Raw genomic sequence first — 27,068 nt, forward strand, 5'->3', positions numbered from 1 at the left:
TGAGAATTAATAACTAGTTTTCAAAATAATACGTCGAAAATCTTAATGAAAGCCTTAATATAGCCACGTGCTATCCCATCGGGAATATTTGTTTCGAGAAATCTAAACATACTGCATTGCTTGTTAGATATCATAACAACCTTTAAAATCCTTCAAGGATAGTTGGTTGGTGTAATATAATAACAATGTTAATTGTGAAAGGATCTGTTCCGGGGTGGGACCAAACACGAAATACAACTAAAACATATATAAATATTAGATCAATTCATTAATAATTATTATTAGATCTAGTAATCAACGACGAAATGGCATTCAAAGTAAGAGAAATTTTGTTTCATTGTAGTTTTTAAATCATGGAAACTAAAGTATTCCACTTTGAAAAATTAAATTATACAATCTTTCAATACATAATATATTTTTTCAGTTCGTAGTATTTGCAGCATACTTAGCTGTGGTCCACGCTGGAAATTTGGGTCTAGGATATCATGCTCCAGCTCTTCTAGCTCACGCATCCCACGATGCCATATCTACCTACTCTACCGTCCAGCATCATGCCCCAGCTGTACATTCTTACGCTGCTGCGGCTCCATTAGTTTACACAGCTCCAGTTGCCTACACTGCTCCAGTAGCTAAAACTGTAATCGCTGAGCCCTCTGCACCTGCTCATTATGATTTTGGATACAGCGTAAGCGATCCTCACACCGGAGATGCCAAAAGTCAGCACGAATCCCGTCGCGGGGACGTTGTTCATGGTAGCTACTCTCTCTTGGAATCTGATGGTACTAAACGTACTGTAGATTATACAGCAGATGCTCACAATGGATTTAATGCCGTAGTACACAAAGAGCCCGCTGCCGTGCATTCTGTAGCTCCTGTTGCTGCCAAAATCGTTGCACCAGTTGCTTATGCTGCTCCAGTAGTTCATTCTGCTCCATTGACAGTAGCCAAATTAGCTGCTCCGGTTACTTACACTGCTTCTGTAGCTCATTCTTCACCATGGACAGCTGCTGTTCCTTTGAACGTTGCTCACGCTGGTTCTCTTGCTAACGTATACAGCAACTCAGTTGCTCACGGTTATGCTGCTCCATGGGCTCACGGTTATGCATCTCATGCTCCAGTACTTTCACATAAAGTTTGGTAATTGAATTAACTGAATTTTGATTATAATTTATTTATGAATATTTTTATAAAATTTTTAACAAATTTATGATGTAATAAATGCATTCCGAAAATTAGACAATTTTTTATTAGAATATCCGATAAATAAAATTCATTGGAACGATAACATAATTCATTTAAAGTGTACAATTTAATACGTGAAGAATAGAAAGAGTTACAAAAGAAATTTCAAAAAAAAACGAAAGAATTTATGAAAAATTCTTTAAAGCAAATACTAATGGTTGAGTTATTTGGAAAATTGATGATAGTTTTTTAAGACAACACATGTTATCGGAATCAAATTTATATAAAACACAACTTAAACTTTATATTCTATTAGGATCCTCTTCATGATATCTATCTATCTAGTATGAGAATTATTCACAAGTTCTCCCTTTATCAAGTATAAACCCTAAAGACCGTTTGACATGATGCAATACAACGTGCAATGCAACGCAAGATGCAATATTTCTTGATCAAAAGCATGCTCAGATGAAGTTCATCTGATTGTTTCATGCAAGATCCTGACATTATCGGTTTTCGTAAAACTTAGCTTTGTTATTTCATTGTTAAACTAGGTATAAAATAATAGATAAAATTTTAGGTTAGTAATTTGTTTACTTTTACTGTTTACAGAGACTTGCATGCAATTTCTTGCACGTTGTATTGCATTATGTTAAGCAATTTGCATTATTTTAAAACTGGAAAATGATATATTTAATATGAAATATTTTGAAGGAGTATAATTCAAATTATATCATATATACATTCAGTTTTGAATAAATTAACTCAAGGTATTTCTTATCACACCTAAATTATTATTATTACGAGATACTGAAACATTATTTGCTAATTCTGTAGTTAGGGCCGTAACATAGTTGTGTATTCATTTTTATTAAGGTAACTAAGTTAAATACAATATATAGTCACAGTCTTTCGCAAATCTCATGCCTTTTACACTCTTTTTGCAAGGTTGTCAGTTACTTAATATATGCCCTTTCTCAATTTCGTTGTATCGACCTTGATCATACCAGAAAACTGGTCTACCTAAAATTTTCGAGTTACTCTTTATCTTATACCCATAATTGATAGTAGTAAATTAAAGATCTTTATGTAAAAGGAGGTCAAGAACAGAATTGCATATCCTTTTAAGAAAAATCTGTAATCAATGAATACATAAATACGCATTTTTTGAATTTCTGTGATTTTATCAATAGAAATATAGAGTAAATAAACTATTCGGAATGTTTCATACTGTCAAAGCTATGTTGATAAAAAGATAAAGTTTGGCTTATACTTTTCTACAACTTGACCTTTAAATATGTTCGATCAAAATAGTAAATTGTGGAAAAATGTATGTACTTCTTCGAGGAAATTGGACTACAAAAATGTTTATGAGATGCCAAAATTTTCAACCGTATTCTATAGGGCTTATCGGAATCTACGATCCTGGGTCAGATAGATCACCTACCAGCTAATTGCGGATCTTAAATGAGAAATTTCGATCCATCAAACTTAAAACATGATCTACAAGAGCTTTTGATTTTTTTTATCTTTTGTATATATTAATTCTTCCATGATATTTATTTAATTATATAATAGATTCTAGTTATTTAATAATGGCGCATGAGAATTAATAGTAGACAACCATTTAAGGGCAATAAATAATTTTTAAAGTTCAGAAAACCATAGACAAATGAAAACTCACCGGTCTACCAGGATAGTAAGGATTATATCATAATACTGCGACCCGATTAACTCGATCAGATTCCGAACAACAGTGAACGTGATTTGAGCAAGTTTCCAAACATTCAATTCATGATCCTTTTTCTCAAATAAAAATTAACAGTTATTCGGTCTTAACTTGTTTTGAAATGAGTGTACAACTTAGTTACCAAATTAGAAACAGATTACTTAAATATTTTTATTGGCTCAAATGAAATTAGAAATAACAAAATGCCTTCAATTAATCCAGTTTCTCCATATCCGATTGTGCAGACCATTAGGTCAATGTCAGAATTACGTGACATTGTCTGTAGCGTTCCAGTGGAGTATCACAGACGAGGTATACTATCTATGCACCTCTAGTGAAAGTGATTTTGGTATCACGAATACCTCTGGCGCGCCGATATGCTCTATATTACGCAATGAATGATAATGGTCGTCTACTGGATTGTCTGTTTTATATTATCTAATTAAACTATAGTTGGTCATTTAAGACTTTTTATCATAATTATTTTAATCAGATAACTGTTACGTTAAGTTTTCATCCAAAAGTATGCTCCAAGATTTTCTCAGTTACGTTTCGTATTTACGACACTATTTAGGTGTCCCAATGCTTCTCAACATTATCGTCGGCGTGTTTAATATCTGTTTAAACGCGTCAACTGCAAGACCATTTTACTCATTTGTTTATATTTTCATCTGTATAATTTTGAGAATAAATTGGTAATTATTTGATAGTTACTCATTGTAGTCAAAAGATTTTCTATCATAAAATTATGTTGACATTGATAGTCTTTATATTGAAATGTATGCTTTTTTCAATACATTCATTCTCTACACTTGTTCTTTTAATGAAACCAGTTATTAAAAACTTCTGACCGACATTGTTATAGAATTTGTTGAACTTTTTCATCATAACCTGATAATATTTCATTGACGTGGTTAACTCATCGATAGGTTTCTCAACGGTAGGAAATTCGAAATCAAATCTGAGTCTACAGAAGTCTACAGAATCTATAGTCAACAGTCACTGTTCTTTGATTTTCCATTGCACTCATCTTTATATAACCGTTTTTTGAAAATAATGAAGCTCTCACAGGCAGAATCAGAGGCAGAATCACAGTGATAAAACCACCGTTTTGCATCTGTTAAAAACGTTTTTCAATCATAATTTTGATCTAACCTTCCTTGTTTATTCAACAATTGAAAATCGCTTGGTTACACGTACCTAGATAGTTCTTAATAATTATTTATGAAACTGTTGATAAAGTATCTGAAGTTTCCTGATTTTGTCATATGTCTCTCAACTATCTTCGCTCGTAGTCTCAATGTTTTCAGGATTAATCGCTGTGGGAGGTCGATAGGACAAGTCTCGTCCTCTAAAGTTGTCTGTTAAATTCTGCTTACCAATTAAACATCATATCTCGCAAAAGGGGAGGTCAAAACATTTCACCGAAGATTGATGATACTTTCCTTGCATTAGACTTTTTTTAAAATCATAATAAATGATCAAGTTCAATTTTAACAAAAAAAACTTTTACTCCCTTAGCGAAGCTCGTACTAATCAAGATCTTTTGTCTTGCGTGTCTGTGCCGTGTGATAGAACAAGACAGTTTTGAATTCATTTATATTTTATTTAGCCTTTACTCTCGACTAATAAATAAGAAATATCAGGTATTTTAAAATGGCAACTTTTGACCTAATTTTCGATAATCTACCGTAGTTCCATGTATTGATAAGTTCCTTTCAATACAAGATTAGTATATATTAATGTAATGTATGTCTACAACCTATCTAATAGATAACATAACACTTTTAAGACATATGAAATAATAATATTAAGTAGTGAACCGAATGAAAAATTTAATGAATTCTACCATTCATTTTTTCTGTCTCTATATAAATTTGGGAACGTTACGCCAAACGGTCTACTTGCGAAAATAACAGATTGTATCTTCCCTCGTTATTTCTCTATTCGCTGGAAATGCTCCAATGGAAACAAGTGTTCGCTTTCGTTACACTTTCCACTTCTCTATTGGCTTTGAATAAAATTGTTTCAGTCCAGATTGCTCGTCCCATTATCCAACGAAATAATTTACAGGGAAAAGTTTCTGTCTAAAACACGTATATTGTGGAAAAAATTAGAAAAACTACGAGAACTCCCAGATAGTATATATAAAATAATAATGGAAAGAAACAGAAAATTATTACCCCTAGCTAAATTTAATTTGTTTGAAAATTACAAAAAAATCGAATTCGAAACAGAAAAATTCATATTGTTTTCAAATTCACTAGGTGAAATAAGTTTTCAACAATTATCATAAATAACAACGACATTTATAAAAAATATAATCCTTTTTTTATAATTTTTTAATAACAATTATATGACATTTCAACGGCAACGGACACTTGTGTCTGGTATTCAATACAATGTAACCTAAATGTTACTTACATACGGCCTTCTTTACTTGGGGGTGTCGAAATATGTTGATCAGTTCTTTGAATGATTGTATTAAATCAGGTCCAGGCGATCGGCCACGCCTATGTTACATTATTTGAACTATAAAAGTGGATTCAGACGAAGCAAATCGCACAGTCACAAGAAGTAACTCACAAACATGGCATTCGAAGTAAGTATATGTATTTTATTTACTTAATTTATTATTATTAAATTTGTTCCTTATGACAAATCATAACGTATAATCTCTTTCTTTGTAATGAATTTATATTACTACCACTCTCAATTAAAAGAATTTTATTTATAATTTATATTCATGGATTATGTAAATAGATACAATTCGATAGAAATGGTAAAAGAACCTAAATAAAAGCTAATTCAAAGATTCAACAATATTCACGAAGAAAATATTATTTGAAAATGTTTTATTCACGTAGAAAACCAATATCTGTTATTTGGCTCAACCTTTGTATTATTAGTAGGAAATTTAGTCATATATTTCTTATAAATACTGTTTTTATAACATCATTTTCTTGCAGCTCTTGGCTTTCGCTGCTCTCGTATCAGTAGCCCGTGCTGGTATATATGGGGAAACTTACTCCGCTCCATTAGCTTATGCACAACCAGCAATAGCTAAAGTAGCTTACTCTGCAGCTCCAGCTGTATCTTACTCCAGCATATCATCCCCAGTAGCCTACGCTGCTCCAGCTGTAGCTAAATTCGCTGCTCCAATCTCATACGCTGCACCAGCAGTAGCTAAAGTAGCATACTCCGCAGCTCCAGCTGTATCTTACTCCAGCATATCATCCCCAGTAGCCTACGCTGCTCCAGCTGTAGCTAAATTCGCCGCTCCAATCTCATACGCCGCACCAGCAGTAGCTAAAGTAGCATACTCCGCAGCTCCAGCTGTATCTTACTCCAGTGTATCAGCTCCAGTAGCTTATTCCGCGCCAGCCGTTGCTCCCGTCTCTTATGCCGCACCAGCTTATAAAGTAGCTACTCCTGTAGCTTACTCTGCTCCAGCTTATAAAGTATCCGCTCCCGTTGCTTATGCAGCTCCAGTAGCCAAAGCTGTTTATGCCGAACCCTCAGCACCAGCTCACTACGATTTCGGATACTCCGTAAATGACCCCCATACCGGAGATAGTAAAACTCAACAGGAATCTCGTCGGGGAGATGTCGTTCAAGGTAGCTATTCTCTCATCGAAGCTGATGGAAGCAAACGTATCGTTGAGTATGCCGCAGATGATCACAACGGATTCAACGCCGTAGTACACAAAGAACCTGCTGCTGTAGCAGTTAAAGCCGTAGCTCCAGCATATGCTGCTCCTCTTGCATACGCCCAACCAGCTCTTAAAGTAGCTGCACCAGTTGCCTACGCTCAACCCGCCTTGAAAGTATACCACTAGACCTATCTGACGGGATTTTGTAAATACGGTGTATTTATTTTTGAAATATATTTTTAAAGAGTATAAAAATGATTTTATTTCTAGATTTCTGTTTTTGAGATTTTGATCGAGTATAGACAACTCGATAAAAAATGATCATATAATCATATTGACGAATTTTGACACTTACTTATGTATGTCAATTATTTTTACGAGATTATATTAAAATTAGTTTAATAAGTGAATATCTTGGTTAATTATAGATCCAAAATATAGTTGTTTTTGATGGGAAAGATGTAAAATAAACATTATTTGTCTACAATTTTCCATATTCGGAAACTGAAGTATAAATCTCGTGATATGTTCTAGACTGAAACATCAAAATTGATTTAAATGGCAGAAGTACTGTGTCGACCCCTAGTCAGTAGAATAATTCTTATTTTCAGATTGACCAGTAGGCCTATTTTATAAAAATCATCGACTATGCCTTGACTAAATATGAAACTTCTGTATATTCTAAATTAATTTTCCCCTCAGTATTTGTATTATGACTACATACATAGATATCAATACAAAATTTGGTTATTTTGGAAAAAATTCACAAATTGTAATCAAATTATGTAAATTGAAACATAAAAAGAAAATATTCGTGATTTAAGACACGTATTGCTTCCAGAAAAGATAAAGTATCTTAATTGTTTTGGAACTATATACTTGAATCTCCTCGCCAAATTACTAAATTATTACTGTACGTGATCCACAATAATTATTATTTGTGGAGTTATATTCTTGGGATTTTGTCAACTGTCGATTTAATAACGAATAACGTTTTGGATATTCAAGCATTTTCATATATAATGTCCATATTATCTTTAGCAATGAGTAATCCGCACAATATTCAACTAAGTTTTACAAAGTGGAACAGGTTAAGAAAGGACTAAGTAAAGTAATCCATAATCCTTTTTTCTGAATTTTTTAAATCAAATAAGAAAGTATCAGTTGCGAGTTTGAAGATTGTAGAAATCATTCCTCTTTTTATTATTTTAGGAGAAATGATATTTTTACGAAAAAGATTTCTTGTCCTGCTTATGACTAAATGCAATCAGTACCCATATTGAAATATAACTATATATACTTTCCTTAATACTATAAGTTGGTTGTTTGTTTTGTAGTATGAGTATGTTTGTGACTGATGTCCAGCGCCATCATTCGTCACTATTTTCTTTGATAATTCTTTTGTATGTGTATGTAGGAACTAATATAACTTAATATATATATTTATATAAATATACATTTAAAAACGATACGGCAAGTCTAATGGTTTCGTTACTTTTAGTCTTTGGGTTTATTCGATGTTGTCAAGAAGGTTCACTACTAGTTCGTTCGGGTGATTATTAAGTCTGTTTAAGTAGCGTTTACTGTAAGCACTTATTCCTTCTTTCACTGAATTCACTTGATGATCTTTCCTGATTTCATTGCTGGGTATAAACCACGGTGCGTCGGCGATTCAGCGTAATATTTTAGATTGAAACACCTCTATAATAAAAATTAAGGTGAGATTTGGCTGCTGTCCCCCATAACTGGATCCCATATTGGCTTGAAGGTGACTTAGTAAACTAGGAGATTATTTGGCAAGGATAATATGGATTTACGTCATAGTAACCAATAGTGTTTGCTGAATTTAATTCCTAACTATTTTGGTAAAGATAAGTGTCCTTTGTCTAGATGGATACCCAGGTACTTTACGCACTCTGTTTGTGGTATGGTGTATCTGTTTAGCGTTACTGTAGGTGTAACTACTATACATTTTGTGAATTTTGAGTGATTTTGCTTCATTAATTTAGATTCCTCAGATTCTTGTACAGTCGATTATTTTGTTAATGACTGGACAAAAACGTCAAAGATTGAATATCACATTGAACCGTAGACAAGTCACAAGATCCCGAGAGATCAAATTAGATATAAACTTAATCTGAAACCTAAATTGGACCAGACAAAAATGATTCAATAGGGGTTAGTAGGAGTAACAAGGACAAAAATAGTACAAGCGCCTTACTGCCAGAAATAGAAAAAGATATTTGAGTAGAATGAAAATGAATGAATCAAATATTCCAAAGACATAGTAAACTTTTTCATCATTAGTTTTGTGTTGGTTTGAGTTTACTTCTAAAGTCTGAAAATAAAGTTTTGAATGGCCAAGGACGAGAATTAATAACCAATTTATTAAAAAGCGTTAAGCAAGAGGCGGCACGAATAAAACCAATTATACCATTTAACAAAGTCAGTGTTTGAGTATATTCTCAGTATACTTTTATTCAAAAATAGCACGATATCCACACTTTCATATTATCAATAAGCTTACGACATGTTAGTAGAATTTCCAGTGAGTCCAAGTTAGAGGACAAAAAGGCAAACATAATGCAAACAACTTTCTTTTTAAGACTTTCTCTATGTCTATATTTACTACTCTCCTGGAAGTTCATTCTTTGAGCAATTTTTTTCTTTTCACTCACTAACAACTTGTAACTTCTTCAGTTACAGCTCTATAATAAATATAAAACAACACAAATTCATGTGAAACAATATATTTAACAATAAATATACACATGACTAATCATGGCAAACTTCTATACAAATAGATAATATCAATAAGCGTTCTATATTACAGCAGCATTTAAAAAAATGAATAGTAATAAAACACTAGTTTTAATGTAATACGTGACCACAAATTCCCTATTCAGAAAATAACTTCATATACGTTCTATAAAGCTCAATGATATTGAGCTCCAGCATATCCATTAGAAATTGAAGCGACTTTAATAGATTGTTGTGCGTAAGCAACTGGAGCATGCTGGGTATAAACTGCGGGTTGAGCGTAAGAATATGGAGAAAGTTTAGCTACAGTTTTCACAGCCACACCAGCAGGCTCTTTATGTACAACAGCATTAAAACCATTATGATCATCAGCGGTGTATTCTACTGTACGTTTAGAACCATCAGATTCAACAACGGAGTATCTTCCTTGAACAACGTCACCACGACGAGATTCTTGTTGAGTTTTGCTGTCTCCGGTATGAGGATCACTTACAGCATATCCGAAATCATAGTGAGCTGGTGCTGAGGGTTCGGCATATACGGCTTTAGCAACTGGAGCTGCGTAAGCAACTGGGGTAGGAGCTGCATATGAAACAGGTGCTGAGTAGGAAACAGGAGTTGAGACTTTTGTATATGCTGGTGTTGAGAGACTGCTAGAGTAGGAAACAACTGGTGCCTTAGAATAAGCTAGCCTAGCTACTGCCGGTGCATTATAAGAAATCGGAGCTGCATTTGGGGTAGCGTAAGCTACTGGAGACGATAAACTCGAGTAAGACACACCCGGAGCTTCTGAATAAGCTAGTTTAGTTACTGCTGGAGCAGCATAGGAGATTGGAGCCTCAATTTTAGCAACAGTTGGACTAGCATATGCTACTGGAGACGATACACTCGAGTAAGATACAGCTGGAGCTTCGGAATAAGATACTTTTGCTTCTGCGGGAGCAGTATAAGAGATTGGAGCTGGGAATTTAGCTACTACTGGAGCAGCATAGGCTAGGCTAGGTGATACACTGGAATAAGATACAGCAGGAGTTCCAGAATAAGTTACTTTAGCTACAGCAGAACCAGCATAAGACAAAGGTGACGAGTAAGCATCATTTATAATTCCAGCTTGAGCTACTGCGAGTAAAACAGCAAAGGCTGCGAACTGTAAGAAAAAAAATATTTAGCAAAAAATCTAATTTATTTTATTGGACGTGAAAAGAATTGATGACAAACACATAAAATCATGATTTCACTCATTAGGAAAAACTGAGAGATGTTTGTTCAATTTTCAGATGAAAATCTACATTATACTATAAATAAAAATGATATATGTCATGTACAATTTTTCAGCAGAAAATTATTACGAATAATTTGTTGAAAAACAAATTTTTAAAAACACGTGAAAATATATTATTTAAGTATGATTACAATTAACAAATAATTGAATAAATGGAGCAAAATTGGTTAGAGCTTTCTCGAATAATCTCAATGGGCTCTAAAAGCTCCTGTTTTTAAAATGTTACTGTGCTCAATTAAATATACTGTAAACATTTCAAAATACTGTCATTTTCAAATGAAAAGAACTGAATAATCAGGTTCTATAATGATAGAAATATTTAATAAAAAAACAATTTTAGAACCAAAGTAATTCGAAATTACACATTACACCTGAAAAATGAAATTGGAGCTACACTCACTTTGTATGCCATGTTTGTATGATGTCGACTGTGAGTTTCTTTTCAATGGCATCGGATTTTATACTCTTTTAATTAAGACCATGGTGGAGGCGAGGCTCAGTTGGCCCGGGCCTGCTTACAACAACCTTTCACTACAAATTCAGTAGAATTTGAAACTAAATAATCAAAACATAATATTTGTATTTTGTCGGCCTTTTCAAATGAAAATAGTTTTGTTTTACAAATGCGTGCAGTTACCGAACTAACCATAGACGATGAGGAAAAATTTGAACGATAAATTTGATTTCATATTAGGGAAATAAGCAATATATTAAAAATACTCCAAATAATACTAGAAAACAAAGAATTATTTGACGAATTCTAACAATATGAATATTCTTACAACGAACATACAGGCAATGATAATAATCAATAAGAGAATAATCAAATCAAATCAAATAAAGATATATTCACATGGAATTCTACTAATTACCATGTACTTCGACTCGTGCATTTACAATTATAAAATCCATTCCTCACATTTCTTGAGTTTCGTTAATAAATAAATATGAAGTAGTTAAGAATACGCTCATATTCAACCACTATGTTCCATCCAATGTTTCTATCTTCACAATTGTTTGATTATAATACTCAGTCACTTCTTGCAACAATGAATTTTCTCCCTACTAAACCAAAACCAAAACTCCGAATTCTATTTCTCAATTACTGGCATCTTTACTGTAAGATACTGACTTTTCTCTGATCCCTCCACTTCGTCTACCATCTTTTCCTCTTCCTATAATCGATATATCACTCTAAGCATGTTGTAGCACACTTCGAGAGAAAGCGGTTCCAGAAATTCTATATAAAAAATATTTCGGGTGCGTAGTTCGCTTTCCTTCGACGTGTACTTTATATATTTGCGTCAATTCAATGAATTAAAAGCATTGTCATCGACCATCCCAATCGTAGAAGATATTTTCAAAGCTCTCCTTATTCGTCATATATCAGTCACTCGTATCTGGCTTCTATCTTACACCAGAATGAATGGACAAGTAACTGCAGATCTCCATGCCAAAGAAGCTTCAATACTTCAAAAATCATCAAGTTTGTAAAAGACCTGTACTCAACTTCATCCAAGATTCTTGGTGTGATCTACAGTATGAAAGCACTTCATAACTTCCAACTACGCCAATAAGAAAACTTCGCATAAGCTACAGCAAACTTACGTAAGGATATTTGATGTTTTAAGAAACTCATCCTGTTTGTCATAATTGTGAAGCTGCTATATCCGTCAAGCATTACACTAACCAACCGCCGACAATACTCCATCACATATCAGTAGTTTGATCTGAATCCTAACCCTTACATCCTTACATTTTTTAATTCCATTTATTTTATGGAATTGGAGATTATAAATTGTGGAATTTGGAGTTTTTTCCCAAGCTCTACCCGGGTGCAGACAAAGTTAAAACAAGGATTTATCTGTTTGTAAGCCTCATCTGTTGATAAGTTGGAATAGAGATCTATGTAATAAACAACGGATGAAGATTGAATATTGTATAAAAAGAAAAATTCTAAATGGGTCGAAAATGTCAGAACCGGCCGAAAACCGGCGTGTTGATACTATTGGTATGTGACCCATGATTCGATTCAAAATTAAACGACTTTAGAGTCAAAATCAGTCTAAATTAGCCAAAAGAAGCACCATGAGCAAGTAGCTCCAAAAATTCGTTCGCGAAGTCTGTAAGCTGTATGATTGAAATTGTGCCTGAGAAGATTTCCATTCAAATTCCAAGAAAAATTTTAAGATTTGACTGCTGTATACTGGTAAGCTCTGATAAACAGGTTTGAACAGTGAACTGTCACAAAATTAGTAATGAGACCTTGAGCATCGTCGAATTTGAGTTGTGTGGTACCTATAAGACCTGTATTAAAATGTTTCTTCTGGGAAATACGAATTGGCTACATACTTCAATTATGTATTGTGACATTTTCTATTAGTTCAAGTGAACTTATTTAATTTTTATTCGTATGTGGTCAGCGCTGACGAGGCAAGTTAGACTGAAGTAAAAAATAGTTTTAATGTTTTCTTATATTTAATTTTTTATTATCCCACAAAATTCGAAATTCAATTATACCATGGTCATCAAAGAAATGAACTATAACTCTAAGCTTAATCCAAAAAACACTAAAACTTCGTGTATACATTATTTGATTATGTAAGAGGAGATCGCAAAAGTGGGTAAGTACATTTAATCACAAAAACCATTTTTGTTGTGACAACTAAACGACGAAAACAGTTTCGACAATCTCTTTGAGTGGGTTTTTCAAATAAAAAATTCTTTGTGCTTCCTTGACTGTAAATTAAATTGAAAACAAAATTGAAATGAGCAACTACAATAAAACAATCTAAAGATATGGCGAAACAAATGTTAGATAAGAATTTAGATCATATATTATTATGGACTACATGTCAATCCAGACTATTTGAATAGATTACGAAGTTGTAGATATTTACATTAAATATGTGGCCTTTTTCAGTCCTCTAATTTGATGTGTCATTGGCAAATAATAATTTATTGCTATGAATGTAAATAATGCTCTAGTTTCCAAGAAGTAACGTTTTTAAATTTTCCCTTTTTGTAAACCCACTGGAAGTATTGTCCGTTTCAGCTTATACGTTACCTTTATAGGCAACAACAATTACAGATTGGATCATTGTACTTTTTTTATTTTTTGCTTTAATTAAAGTAAGACAATAAGCCATATAAACACAAACGTTACAAAACTCGTTCACATTTACAATACATTTTACCAATTAAAAAAACAAACCTATGCAAGCAAGCAAAAACTCAACTTGTGTAATATAATACATTTAGTGAAATAAACAATAACATAAATATTTCATGCATTATCGTACTTAAGTTACCAAGCGAAAGGTCCGTAGATAGACAACAAAGCAAATTCTGATCAATTTAAAAAAACCTGAAATCTATCTTTTATATAAATAAATTTTATGTATGGTCCTAAATTCAGGAAATATTACACTCAGATCAAAAAATTTTTCTTCATCCATAACAACATTTTTTCAAAGTTATTTTGAAAATTGATCTCAATACGAACCGGCAACGAGAAATGTAAGTTAGTTATGTGTTAATCTTTTTTGGCTACGATCAGATATGGAAATAATGAGAAATGATAGAGATCAAAATGCTTCAAGACAGGATACAGCCTACTACGAATGATGTAATGTAAAGAAAACAAAGAGACTTTGAGAAGAGAATAAATGAAGTAAATCAAACTATGAAAGCACTTGAATAGCATGAAATCAGAGAATAGTGGAGTAAATGAAGTATAATAACATCGAAAACCAAAAAAAGTGATATTGAAGAAAGGTTTTTAAGTAGATTGGAATACCTACGAAGAATGACAAAAAAACATTATCTTTTCTTTAAAGTTCTACCTACTGCTATTGCTGATTTCACAACTATACTATTTTCCAATCCCCACCACTGTAAAAGTATTTTACACATACTGGCATATTAAACCCTCTAAATATTGTGCAGTATGTTCCAGAAACTTTATATTTGGGTTAAAGTGTTTATTGAAAACGCTGTTAACATTATATAATTTTTTGGAGTTTACTTCTTAAGAATCGATTTGCATATATAAGGGGCCCGGTATGAGAAAAATGTGAGGAGTAAAATCTATCGATGAATGACCTCGTTACGTTTTTGGTGCGCATCCTATGATGCGCAACTTTCTAATTTGTCAGTGTCAACATACTTATATTGCTGTTATTGTGAAGTTTTAATTTTTATCATTGTGTTCCGCTAAAATGATCTGAAAGTATTTTCAAATAACTATGGCAGAAAGAGGTGTAGGTGATATTGCCGGAACATCTAACAAACACGTGGTTGCAAGGTACGTTATAATTCATGTATTATATGTATGAACATGTGCAATTTATATTTATTAAATATTTTAATAATTATCGATGTAGTTCATATAAATATATATTTGAAAACAACACATAAAATTAGATAATCAACCCAATATGAATTATCGAGATTATTGACTATTGTAAAAAGTTTAATGTAAAATATTTCGTCGTTTAATTATAATAAATGTATATGAAATGAATAAATATATATTTATATATGTATATTATTTTCATTAATTAACAAATTTACCCTTTTTTAAGTTAAATAAACTCTTTTTGCGTCTGGTTAGACTATCGAACTTAAGGAGTAAACTCCAGTCGTGCGTCGGAGCTGACACACACAATTTTTTATTTTTATAATTTTGCCTAACCAAGTTAGGCTTGCCGCGAAATTCCTGGAATCTCTGCATCTGAATCATGGACAAATGCATATAGAATCAATAATTATCTCAGTAGAATTAATTAATTACAAACATGCGTTTTAATTGTGTGAAAACGTTAAGAAATTTCCGTATAAATCATGGCCAAATTATTATTATAGTTTCCACTTGTGTCCAACTAGTAGAATGCAATTATTAAACCAAATTACGGTACTAGAATTTCTAGAATGAGCATAAACATTAACAAAACAGGACTTGATTATATCCATTAAGGCGATGATTTAAAAGCTATAGTAATTACACGATGCATCATATTTGTATAGTGGTATAGAAGCTTTAGTCACATGTTCTGAAAATGTGTGAAAATAAAGAAAGAATATAATCGAAAATAATCAGTATCCATCTTGCATAATTATTGTGACAGAGTTTTTAAATAGTAAATTTTTAATATCGTGACTGGACACCACATTCCATAAACACAATTTTTCTTATAATGTTTAGAAGTTGCTGCGATTAAAATTGGAGAGCTAAGCAATGTTACATTATCTGAAAAGCAACCAGAGAAGTTTATGAGAAAAATTTTTTCCAAAATTTTGGTTCGTTTAATTATCACGCACACCTTGTATGATGGTTTCATAACCTATCTACGTGAGGACACTTTCATTAATTTTACTCAAACAAAATCCCTTGTGAAACCGAATCGAATTCTAAAAAAAAATAAGTGGTTCGGTTAAAATGAATATTGTATCTCTTATTTATAGGCCTATTGCGAAATTTGACAAATTGCTAATCAGATTAAATGCTGCAAATCATGATATGTGGGCAACAAATTTATGTTATGGGCAACCGAGAGTTGTTAAAACCATTTTCAATATTTATGACAGTTACATATATTGCATATCGAAAATCATATGGTTTACAGTGACGGAGACAATTTTATGAAATAAAATATTATGAAGAAAAAAGATAAATTTTAATAATAAGAAGAATAATTTTGTTTAGTATGTTAATAGTTTAGTTAATTTATTTAGTTAGTTAATAATAGTTTAAGCACAAAAATATTCCTTTGCATTTCAAAGAAATTTAATTGAGGCAATAAACTAAAAAAGATGTAAATCAATGGAATTAATCAATCTGCAAAAAAATGATGAGAACTATTTTCACGAGTAGTCGTTCGAGCAAATGTTTCCTACTAATTATTAGGTTTTTTGTAGAGACGGAAAATGAGGTTGAAATAATTATTCGAGGCACTAACTTTCTTTAGAAAACATTGCAGTACCTTGATTAGGTCAGAATTGGTTCTATATAAGAATATTAATAGAATTATGACGGATACAACAATAAAATGTAGTAGAAAATTCGTAGCTCTTTGAAATTGTTTGAGACTATTCAATACTATTTCAAATCTTCAATTTATTAGTAACACTTCTATCAAATTATGATCAATATGAATATATTTGTCGCATTTCAAAATATTAAAGAAATCAAATAACATCAGATTAAATACCATTAAGATCATTGAAATTTTAGTAATTAGCCAATCCTGTTTTCGACCGGGTCTCAGTAGTGCAACCACATTACTGGAGATTACCAATGTTATCTTTCAAGAAGTGATGGTATTGCTATATCTGAATGACATAAATTTATATTTGAATTATCTAAAAAATGGAATCATACGATAATTGAATACATAACAGATCCAATATTATTATGCGGCACGTAAATGAGTATGGAGAAATGATCAAATACGTAACGAAAGAGCCATAACTTTTGTTCGTACTTGTATTATGTAACCGTTACATTTTCGAGTACGGAGCACGCTATGCACCTACGATATTATATAGTACAGTCAAAAGTAATCTATACTCTGATTACGAATCCTAAACCAGAACGGGAATTGTTCAATTTTCGGTAAAAATTTTAATTTCAAAACTAAACCTAAAAAGACCTTTGATTTTCATTACTTTAATTTCGTGAGTTAATTTTTAAATTTTAATACTACTGATCGCATTTACCCTCCTGTAAACTAGGGTAGAAAGAATCCTATCATATGGCTATGACCCAATTACTTCGATCAGTTTCCAATTAACAGTGAAATAGATCAAGATCGTGTTAACCCGATCATAATTTCTGAAATGTCCTTATACCCATTAAGCATTCTTCGCGATTTATTCACGCCAATGTTTCATTGTACAGCTACCTTAAATATGTCAAATATTTGAATATGAAATCTCCGAATCTTCGAAATATCATTTGCTTCCGATTCTACCTCTTTCCTCTTTGGAAATATGGGATTATATATTGGATTATAATCTTGAGGAGTGTGTGGTAGTCTATCCTGCCTCATTCACATTACTGTCCGTACCAGACCAATTGTCTTTGTCCAATTTATTCTCTATCATTCACTTCCTTCTATTTTCAAATCAATGTTACCTATTAATACCGCGTGGTATAATAGAATTCACGTTTTTCATTGTTTGGTGCTCTACTTTTAAGTTTGTCTCTGGTTTTCCCATCAACCAGTTATTTAACATCCAATATTTTTATGCACTTCAATAGTTTTTTCATATTGTATCTGATATGTTCCCCATCATAAGCAAGCATTAATTGGTGGTCGGGGAAATATAAATATACTCTGATTAATACTACAATTAATTTAAATTTACTGTACTATTGCAAATTTGAAATGGAGTTTCTTGGCAACAAAATTGGTCCACACCTAACTGCAAATGGTGTTTCAAGTATCTAAACGTACCATTCAATAAAATAACGATATCATTAACGTAAGGTATGTATACTATATTGAAGTTGCTCCAGCTAAATAGAGTAATATGTTAAATAACCGACCAGCACTAAAACAAATCACTTAACTATATAAATAGGTTCTGATTACGAGTCAGAAAGTAATTTTAATTTTTTTTTTTTTGTTTTTTTTTTATTCACTATAAATGGATTCTAAATGCAGTAATATAAAGAAATACCTGATTGCGATGACTTCCTAGACCGGATACTCTGTTTATCTAACAGTTTAGTAAACATAATTGCGATAAAATAGATCAGCTACTGAGTTAAAGGAAATATTTTACATTTTTAGAATTTTGACCCATATATTCACCATAAGAAGAAAACCTTTAAACATTTGAAAGGAAAGAAAGAATACTAGGCCAAAGAAAATAGATGAAAACGAATATAGAAGGCTAATGAATGAGAAACTAAAAGATATGACATAGTTAAATTTATAAAGTCCCAGAGACTGAGATGTTATCGACACGTCCAAGTGGACTGCATAGAATAATGTTGAAGGACTAAGCGATAGAAGACATTAAAAAATTGAATATTCAGAAAGCTAAACACAAGTTCAACATAAGGAGAGAATGGAGCAGAATAACAGAAAAAGCTTATAGCCATAAAAATTTATAAAAAGAAGAGAGAAGATGATAAGAATCTATGCGGAACGAATCGCTACAATAAGAATCCGAAGAGCTACGAAGAGCTTGGAATGAATAGTTTTTGAAAAAGTCAAAAATATTGACGTTTCGGGGATTACCCACACATTTTCATCATTAAAACGAACGGTGTATAATTTGAAGAAATCTACTATAAAGTGTGTATCTAAATCAGCTTATTTTCTTCAACTATTACACACTATTACTCACCTTTCGTAATCAGTGTAATTATTCATAGCAATTTATTAATACATGACCTCGTCTAAAGTCAATGACATATTTGTGAATGAAAGAAATTGATACATTAGATCATTGTAGATAAATTCAGAGTAATGGTAAATGCGTGTCCTAACTGTTGGATGTTGATGTAAGAACTCAACTTTTTTTATTCACAATTTATTCCGCGACCTTTGAATGACAGGGATATCTTAGTCAAGGTGAAAACTAGATCCGGTCAGACTAGCCAATGTGTTAGCGCAAATGCGACAATTCGAAATTAAATATTTTTTTGAAAAAAAGTTCAACTCCTTTCTGCAGTAAAAAAACAACTACAAGAATATTGTACTAAACAGATCCAATCTATATAAATATAGATTTTCGTATTATTTTCCTCATAAATCTCATTTTGTTAACGAGTTTGTGGTCAAAAACTATTTGAACAGCCAAAACATTTTCCATAACTACTCAATCCGATTTTTGAGATGATATTTGTATAAATAGATTAATTGTTGGAAAAATCGTAAGAGGCTTACCTTAATGCAGTCCAATAATATTTTTTCAAAAATATATAAGATAAGAATTACAGATTTGAAGTTTTTCCTCAATTTATGCAATATTTATAACTTTATGGAAGCTACAAAAGTCATTTCGTTTCAAGATGCACAGTCTCCGTCTGAAAAAAATGTCGTTCTTGATCCAAATAGTCTTTTAAAAGGCATTTATCAATTTTATTCTCAACAAACCACATTAGAAATATATTTGCCAGATTCGAGTTCTAAGTAATATGATTAGAAAGGTCGAATTCAATGACATTACCAGCAAAATATTAGTAAGTGATGTGAAGTCTATTATTTTTAACCGGTATGATTGAGTATATCGAAACAACTTAACGGTTAATTATTTATGTGTTTTTATCCAGTGCTAGATATAATAAAAAATGTGGTCGATGATTGGCACGAAATCTCTACAAACTAATCGCACTCCTGCTGATAGTGCTTTGAGGCGCGGTCCTTTCACATCATCAACGTGAATCCACCTGATAAACGTTGCCAAGTTTATTCATTTTATTATTACTCATGTAGCCATTCCACTCAAACGTTTAAATTTAAAAAATCCTTAAGGCTTAAGTACACGGGAAAAAGCTACAAACCAGCTTTTTTACAAGCATCTCGTGGACTAGTCTAGTGCACTCATCTGCTGCTTTTAAAACACTATGCAAAAAGCTGAGTATTGAACAGAATGGCTTTCAAACCTACCACGTGCTCTTTTTACACCTTCTAGGAGGTTAATGACCTCGACGGTGAACGTGAGCTTACGAAAATTTTTGGTTTATTGCTTATATTATACCTTTATATAAATTCAATTGCTGCTGAAACTTTTTTTAACATTGATAAAAAAGCGATTAACTACTGTCAAAATTTGACAGTTCTTGATGGCAACCCTTCTGATTTGAAAAAAAAATGGTAAAACACCAACTATGTGCGCTCATCAAACATTATTTATTGTAAGAAAAACAACATTGTTCCAATCAAGGCTGCGCTAGTACGCAGCTCTGCACCATTAACTCCAAAGTTGAAATAGTGGTTCACTTAAATTAATCAAAAACGTGTAAGCCCGGAAAATTTCGAAAATTCTGGACGTCTAGTTAAGGTCCCCCTGGTGAGTCCGTTAATCAATAAAGTCATAGTTACGGTTTTTTAGACGCGACATAACTTCTTAAGCAATCACTGGCAAGTATGGCAACGTATTGGTTGGATTTATTGAAAATTAGAAAAAAAAACATCACATTTGGAGGAGAACAATGCAAGGGTACATGAATTAGGCTACCCAATCCGCCTCGGATGACTATTTCTTGTTCCCAAATCTGAATAACTGGCTCGGCAAAAAAGATTTGACTGCTCGAGTCATTCTAAACACAATAAGTTGAAACGTAAAGATACGTTTACAAATATATACTAAAGGTGGAGTGATAACGACAATTACAGCAAAGTGGGCAACTTCATGATCTAATATATCGAAAAAAAAAAATACCAAACCTAAATTATCAGTTCCCTGGAGAATTAAAAAAAAAAATATGAAAAAGAAACCCGGCCGAGGCAAAATAGCGATGCTACTAGTCACTATTTTCAAAAAATTAGTTTAATATGTAATTTGATTTGATTAAAACTGTAGTAAGTTTGAATGATTGAAATAATTGATAGATCTTGACAAAAAAAATATTTAAACATTATATTTCATTGGTGTTTTGACAACCCTGGCTCTATATTATTTAACAATGGCATGCTACCTGAGTGCAACTCAAGGCCGATTGAAATCACTTTCGATTTTTATCCGTATTATGTCATACTCCATCCATTAGGCGTGCCTATACATGTGTTTGCAAAATAAACGTAAGGAGTAATTTTTGATCCTTGTCAATAAAATTTTAATATAATAATGAAAAGTTTCGAATGAGGTGCAAGGGCATACTTAATTACGCCTTAAGAACAAAATGAAACAACGATGTAGATAATAAATTTATTTTTATGGTTTATCATTGCTCTCGAGCTTGTTGTGTAAACAGCTGGCAGCCAGGTTTCGATTCCTGTCAACAGTTTGACGAAGTCCTCTTCCCTTCTTCCCCACATATTCTGAGACAGGAAAATCGGATATTTAAGAATCATCGTATGAACTCAACTCACTTTACTGTCCCTGTAAAATGTTAATCTCAAATAAATAACACTAGTTTACAGTACATTATATCCTTAAATGATAAAAATCATACAAAAAGTAACTCGAGCTGTTTTAAGCGTAGATTTGACAAAAACAAGTCATGGATAAACATTATCAACGACAAAATTCGCGGAAACTGCAAATAATCACCCCACAAAAATTATCGCAGCACTCATTATGTTTTAAATATTTTAAATGTGTTGCCTGTGTTTCGAATTTTATTATTATTACAAATTAAAACACCAATAGATACGCCTTTTGCAACATTTATTTTATATCAGTTTAATCTACAGAGGACAAAAAGTTTGATTTACCATAACATAGAAAATATCAAGAAAATTGTACAAAACATCTATACAAAAAAAATGAACAGTGCTTAAACTAAAACCAGCAAATGAATTTCTAATAGCGTGTGTTGCCGCCCCTCGCTCTAATTACAACTTCCATTCGTCTTGTAAGGTTTGTAAACAGGTTCTGGATGCATCCTTGCGGTATGTTTTCCCAGAAGTTAAAAAGAACATTTTTAAGATCATCTACTGTTCTCATTGGTGCCGGATGGTTGTTGAATTTGCCATCCTAGATGGTCCCAGACATGCTCTATTGGGTTAAGGTCGGGGCTACGTGCAGGTCAATTCAGGGTGGGTATCTCGATCTCTTCTAAGTACTGCCGAACCACTCTAGCAGCGTGTGGACGAGCATTATCGTGCATTAACACAGAATTGTCACCGATATGAGGCATATAGGTCACTACATGGGGTTCTAGGATATTGGTTATGTACCTGTCAGCATTTAGTCTTCCATCATTCATTGGTACTAACTCCGTGCGACCCTCGAAAGAAATTCCTCCCCAAACCATGATAGAGCCACCACCAAAGCTTTCAGTTTGACTAAAATTAACCTGATCGTGCCGTTCACCACGTCGCTTATATATATATAGACAAAATCTTGATTCATCCGTGAATAAAATATGAATATTCCAATTTGCGTGTTCTCGGGCAAATTCCAATCTTGCTGCTCGATGTTCTCTGGTAAGACGTGGACCTCTAGCTGGCACTCTGGCTCGTATGCCTAATTCCTAACGCCGTTAAGCTCAAATAACGATTATCTACTACCGAAGTTACCCTTCCGCGGCCTTGTCTGGGTCTTCTGGTTAGCTGCCCTGTTTCTTGGTAGCGAATAACAACGCTGGATATGGTGCTTTGTTGAACTCCAATTACCCCGGTGACATATCTTTGACTGCGGCCATCTTGTATGAGCGCAATGATTCTAGCGGTTTCTTCATTCGTCACATGTCTTGTTAAACGTTAAGCACATCCATTATTATCAAAATAAATTTAAGTTTTCACTATACAATAACACAATTTGTTTAGAAAGCTCTCGATCTCAATGCATTTTCCAAGGCAGAAATGATTTACTCGAGCATTTTTGCTTCCAAAAAAATTTCCAAGAAATTTTGATATTGTTTTGCCCATGATAAGAAACCAGAAATATTTATCAAGTTGATTCATATACAGATTTTCCCAAAAAAGTAAAATTAAGTATTAAAAATATCCTAAAATACCAGTGATGCGATAATTTTTGTAGGGTGTATAGTTAAGTTTTATAAATATTGTAATTCATATTATAAACCAAGCAGAATTTTGTTGTTGTTGCTGGCATCTATTTGCAAAAATTTCAAAAAAATCTAATTGACAATTAGCACTATTAGCCTTAACCCCTGAACTTCTGTATAAAACTTTCCTATAAACAATATCATTTATTACAAAAAGGCCGATAATATAAAATTATATCTCCCTTATTTTCAAATATCATATATGTAACGCACCAAGTTTGCAGAATTAAATGAGTTTTGACAGAATAAAAATGTATAATTAAAAATAACGATCAATATAGTTACGAGAGGCAAATTAAAACAAAAAATTAAATCACCTTCATTCAAGATTTATAATCTTTGTAAATATTTTTAATAACGACCAGTTACCACACAATCATGATTAATTAATTACGGGTTATTTCGCTATATGTGTATTCGCAAAATAAATTTAGAATATTTACAACAAAATTAACACATTTAAACTGGGTAGAAGCATATCAGTCCGATATTCTTGTATATTATAACAAGTTCATGTTGGATTTAATGTTAATTTGCCTTATATGAATTAATCGTAAACCAATATTTGTTGATAAATTATCATCATTTTGCAATAAAATATATACTGGTATTTTATAGACGCCTCGAGTCGAGAGAATCATTTAATTTTAATAGGTGTATTGAGTAATAACCTGAGATTATAATATTGTAGATAAGACAGTCGAAAATTACAACATTAAAAAATCTTTCAGTAGTTCAGTATAACACAAACAAAATTCACCCCAAAATCATATTATTTTAAGAAAAATAAGTTTTTTACGTTAGTATTTTGAGTTTGTAGAAAGGAACTTGAAATTCACCACGAAAAAGGCCAAGACTGTCATGGCGTCTTGAATAACGTCACTTTTCTGATTGGTGTTCAATGTCACGTGATTAAACACCTCATTTTGTCGATTTTATTTTCCAAAAATATTATTAATCTTCTATTATTTTTGTAGAAAAGTTGTTTTTTTTATTACCAATTACCATGGTCAATCACTAGAAAGAAAGCCATCCGATTTATTCTTAATGGAAACAAGCCTATTTGAACACATTCCGAATGTATTCTGAATATTTTTTGGATGTTGATCAGAATATATTCCACCACGAACGATTCATGAACTTCTAAAATTGTAATTTGAATTTAAAACTAGCTAGGAGAATAAAATGTATATAATTAACTGGCCAAACGATTATTCTTAATATTGGTAAATATTAAGTCAACTACCACGTTTTTGGAATACAAATACATAGAAAACCACATAGGTTAGAGGTTATTTCGCGGTAAATATCACAAAAAGGATGAATGGCACATGCGCCAGATTAAAAATCCTTATCCATGTCCGAAGATACATTGAACGTATTCAGAACACTTTCGGAATTAGAAATCTGTGCTCCACGAACACAGTATTTTGAATCCTGTTTTATAAGCACTGCGAACGCTCAATTTGCGCATGAATCTGGGGACAGAACATGTTCAGGATATCTATCGCGAACAAAGCTATTGAAATAATGAATGTAACAAGTTGGTATCAATTGATCAATCCAGTTACTCATCATTACGTTATATTTTACGTCAAGTTATAAGTAACACTTGCGCAACATCCACGAAAAAAGATTTTGTTTCTACTCAACGGTGTGAGGAGTTGGTGTACTTTGAACACTTCACATAATGCCGCATGCGCACTTTGGTGTTGTAACTGGAAAATTACCACTAAAACTGAACTGAAATACTCATTTCGAACTACACAACGCAACGTTTGGATAAAACGTTCATTGCCAACAAAAACAAATAAGTTTTTATTCGAGTCAAAGTATGGAGATTTCCATCTTTAAACCACGTCTAACTAAATAGAGAATTTCAAAAATTCCGCTGGACGTATCTCTCTTGTGTTAATTTTACTGACAGAAGAAAATTATGACAATTTTTATAAAGGATCCTTCAGTTTTTCATTTTATTTGACCCTTTTTATATGTTTTTGTTGCTAAATTGTATTAATAATTTTATATTTTTAACATAATATAAACATTAAAGCGATTGTATAATTTGATTTATTCAAAATCAAAAAAATTTACACGGTTATCAAATTGAACAATGGAACAAAAGAAAAACGCCCAATAATGTCATACGACATCCTGCAATAATTGGCGTTGGCCAAATATGTCTAACAGGTCAATGCCAACAATAAGAACTAATGTATAGCATTTTCCATTGATTCGCGGTTTGTGAGTGAAAGTAATCTAAAATCGAACCTCGGGCCAAACATATTCGCTATATATACCATGCAACCATTGAAAAAATTATCAAAGTATCACCAAACAAGCAAACATGGCATTCAAAGTAAGTTTGCAGTGTACGGCAGTGCACAAAATTTTTAATAATATTTTTTTCTTAGAGAGAAACTAACTCGTCAGTATTTTTTGAGATTATTATGTAATCAAAAACATTAGAATTTATTCCAAATATTTACATATTTATAATGACTTTTTTATTTTTAGCTCTTAGCTTTCGCCGCCATTGTAACAGTAGCCCGAGCTGGTATCCTTGGAGAAGCCTACACGGCACCGTTGGCTTACGCACAACCAGCATTAGCTAAAGTAGCTTACTCTTCGGCTTACGCACAACCAGCAGTAGCTAAGGTAGCTTACTCTTCAGCCCCAGCTGTATCTTACTCCAGTGTATCATCTCCAGTAGCTTATGCTACACCAGCTGTTACTAAATATTCTAGACCCATCTCATACGCCCCTCCAACTAAAGTAGCTTACTCCTCAGCCCCAGCTGTCTCTTATGCCAGCGTATCATCTCCTGTAGCTTACGCTACACCAGCCGTAGCTAAATATGCTGCTCCAATTTCTTACGCAGCTCCAGCTTATAAAGTAGCCGCTCCAGTATCCTACGCAGCTCCAGTATCCTACGCAGCTCCAGTATCCTACGCAGCTCCAGTAGCCAAAGCTGTTTATGCCGAACCTTCAGCACCAGCTAACTACGATTTCGGATACTCCGTAAGCGATCCCCACACCGGAGATAGTAAAAGCCAACAAGAATCTCGTCATGGTGATGTCGTTCAAGGCAGCTACTCCCTTATCGAAGCTGATGGTAGCAAACGTACCGTTGAATACACTGCTGACCCCCACAATGGATTCAACGCTGTAGTTCACAAAGATCCTGGTGTAGCTGCTGCTCCAGTTGTTGCAAAAGTAGCTGCTCCAATCGCTTACGCTCAACCAGCCTACAAAGTAGCCAGCCCTCTATCTTACGCTGCTCCATTGGCCCACGGAGGATACTACCACTAAACGATGACCATATACCTATACTATATTGTATATACAGTTAACTTATTGGAATAAAGACTGTTTAAAAAATAAATGCTAATCATAATTATTCTAAAAATAAATTCCAAATACTTCAGAGTATTCAAAATAAGCGTCTTCGTACCACCTTTTGGAAAAATCGTTGCAAACTGTCACATTTTGGTTACATATACGTATAATATTCTAAAGATTTCAGTTGTGGTAAAGTGGAATAATGCTCTGTATGCATTATTCTAACCTAACCGTTCAGACTGGGTGCGAACATAATCGAAAAATTGGAATTCATCTCATGTTTGATTTAAACTTTCAACATACACTCTTGAATCAGTCGTCAAGCTATAGGTTCCTTTGATATAATATTTTTAAGTTTGTAGGAGGCAGAGGAAAAACTGGGCTCATACTCGGCTACGTTTTCTCAAATAGTTATTTATCTGTAAA

General features: G+C 32.7%; 2 protein-coding genes across 2 annotated transcripts in view; one reads left to right on the forward strand and one right to left on the reverse strand.

Annotated features, from left to right (window-relative positions):
- LOC130451791 (uncharacterized) overlaps positions 1-11,018 on the reverse strand; it is a 28,536-nt gene extending 17,518 nt beyond the window's left edge. The window contains exons 1-4 of the mRNA XM_056791041.1: positions 11,007-11,018; positions 10,329-10,471; positions 10,105-10,235; positions 9,521-9,894 (exon numbers count right to left, since the gene is read on the reverse strand). Coding sequence (XP_056647019.1) covers positions 9,521-9,894; positions 10,105-10,235; positions 10,329-10,471; positions 11,007-11,018 — 660 coding nt within the window. The remainder of the gene's footprint in view (positions 1-9,520; positions 9,895-10,104; positions 10,236-10,328; positions 10,472-11,006) is intronic.
- A 14,629-nt stretch (positions 11,019-25,647) lies between these two features.
- LOC130450681 (cuticle protein 21-like) lies at positions 25,648-26,612 on the forward strand. Its single transcript, XM_056789207.1, has 2 exons — positions 25,648-25,659; positions 25,818-26,612. Exons 1-2 carry the CDS (start codon positions 25,648-25,650, stop codon positions 26,610-26,612), a joined length of 807 nt encoding a protein of 268 aa, XP_056645185.1.
- The last annotated feature ends 456 nt before the right edge of the window (positions 26,613-27,068 follow it).

This window comes from Diorhabda sublineata, chromosome X, assembly GCF_026230105.1.
Source record: "Diorhabda sublineata isolate icDioSubl1.1 chromosome X, icDioSubl1.1, whole genome shotgun sequence".
Classification (NCBI taxonomy): domain Eukaryota; kingdom Metazoa; phylum Arthropoda; class Insecta; order Coleoptera; family Chrysomelidae; genus Diorhabda; species Diorhabda sublineata.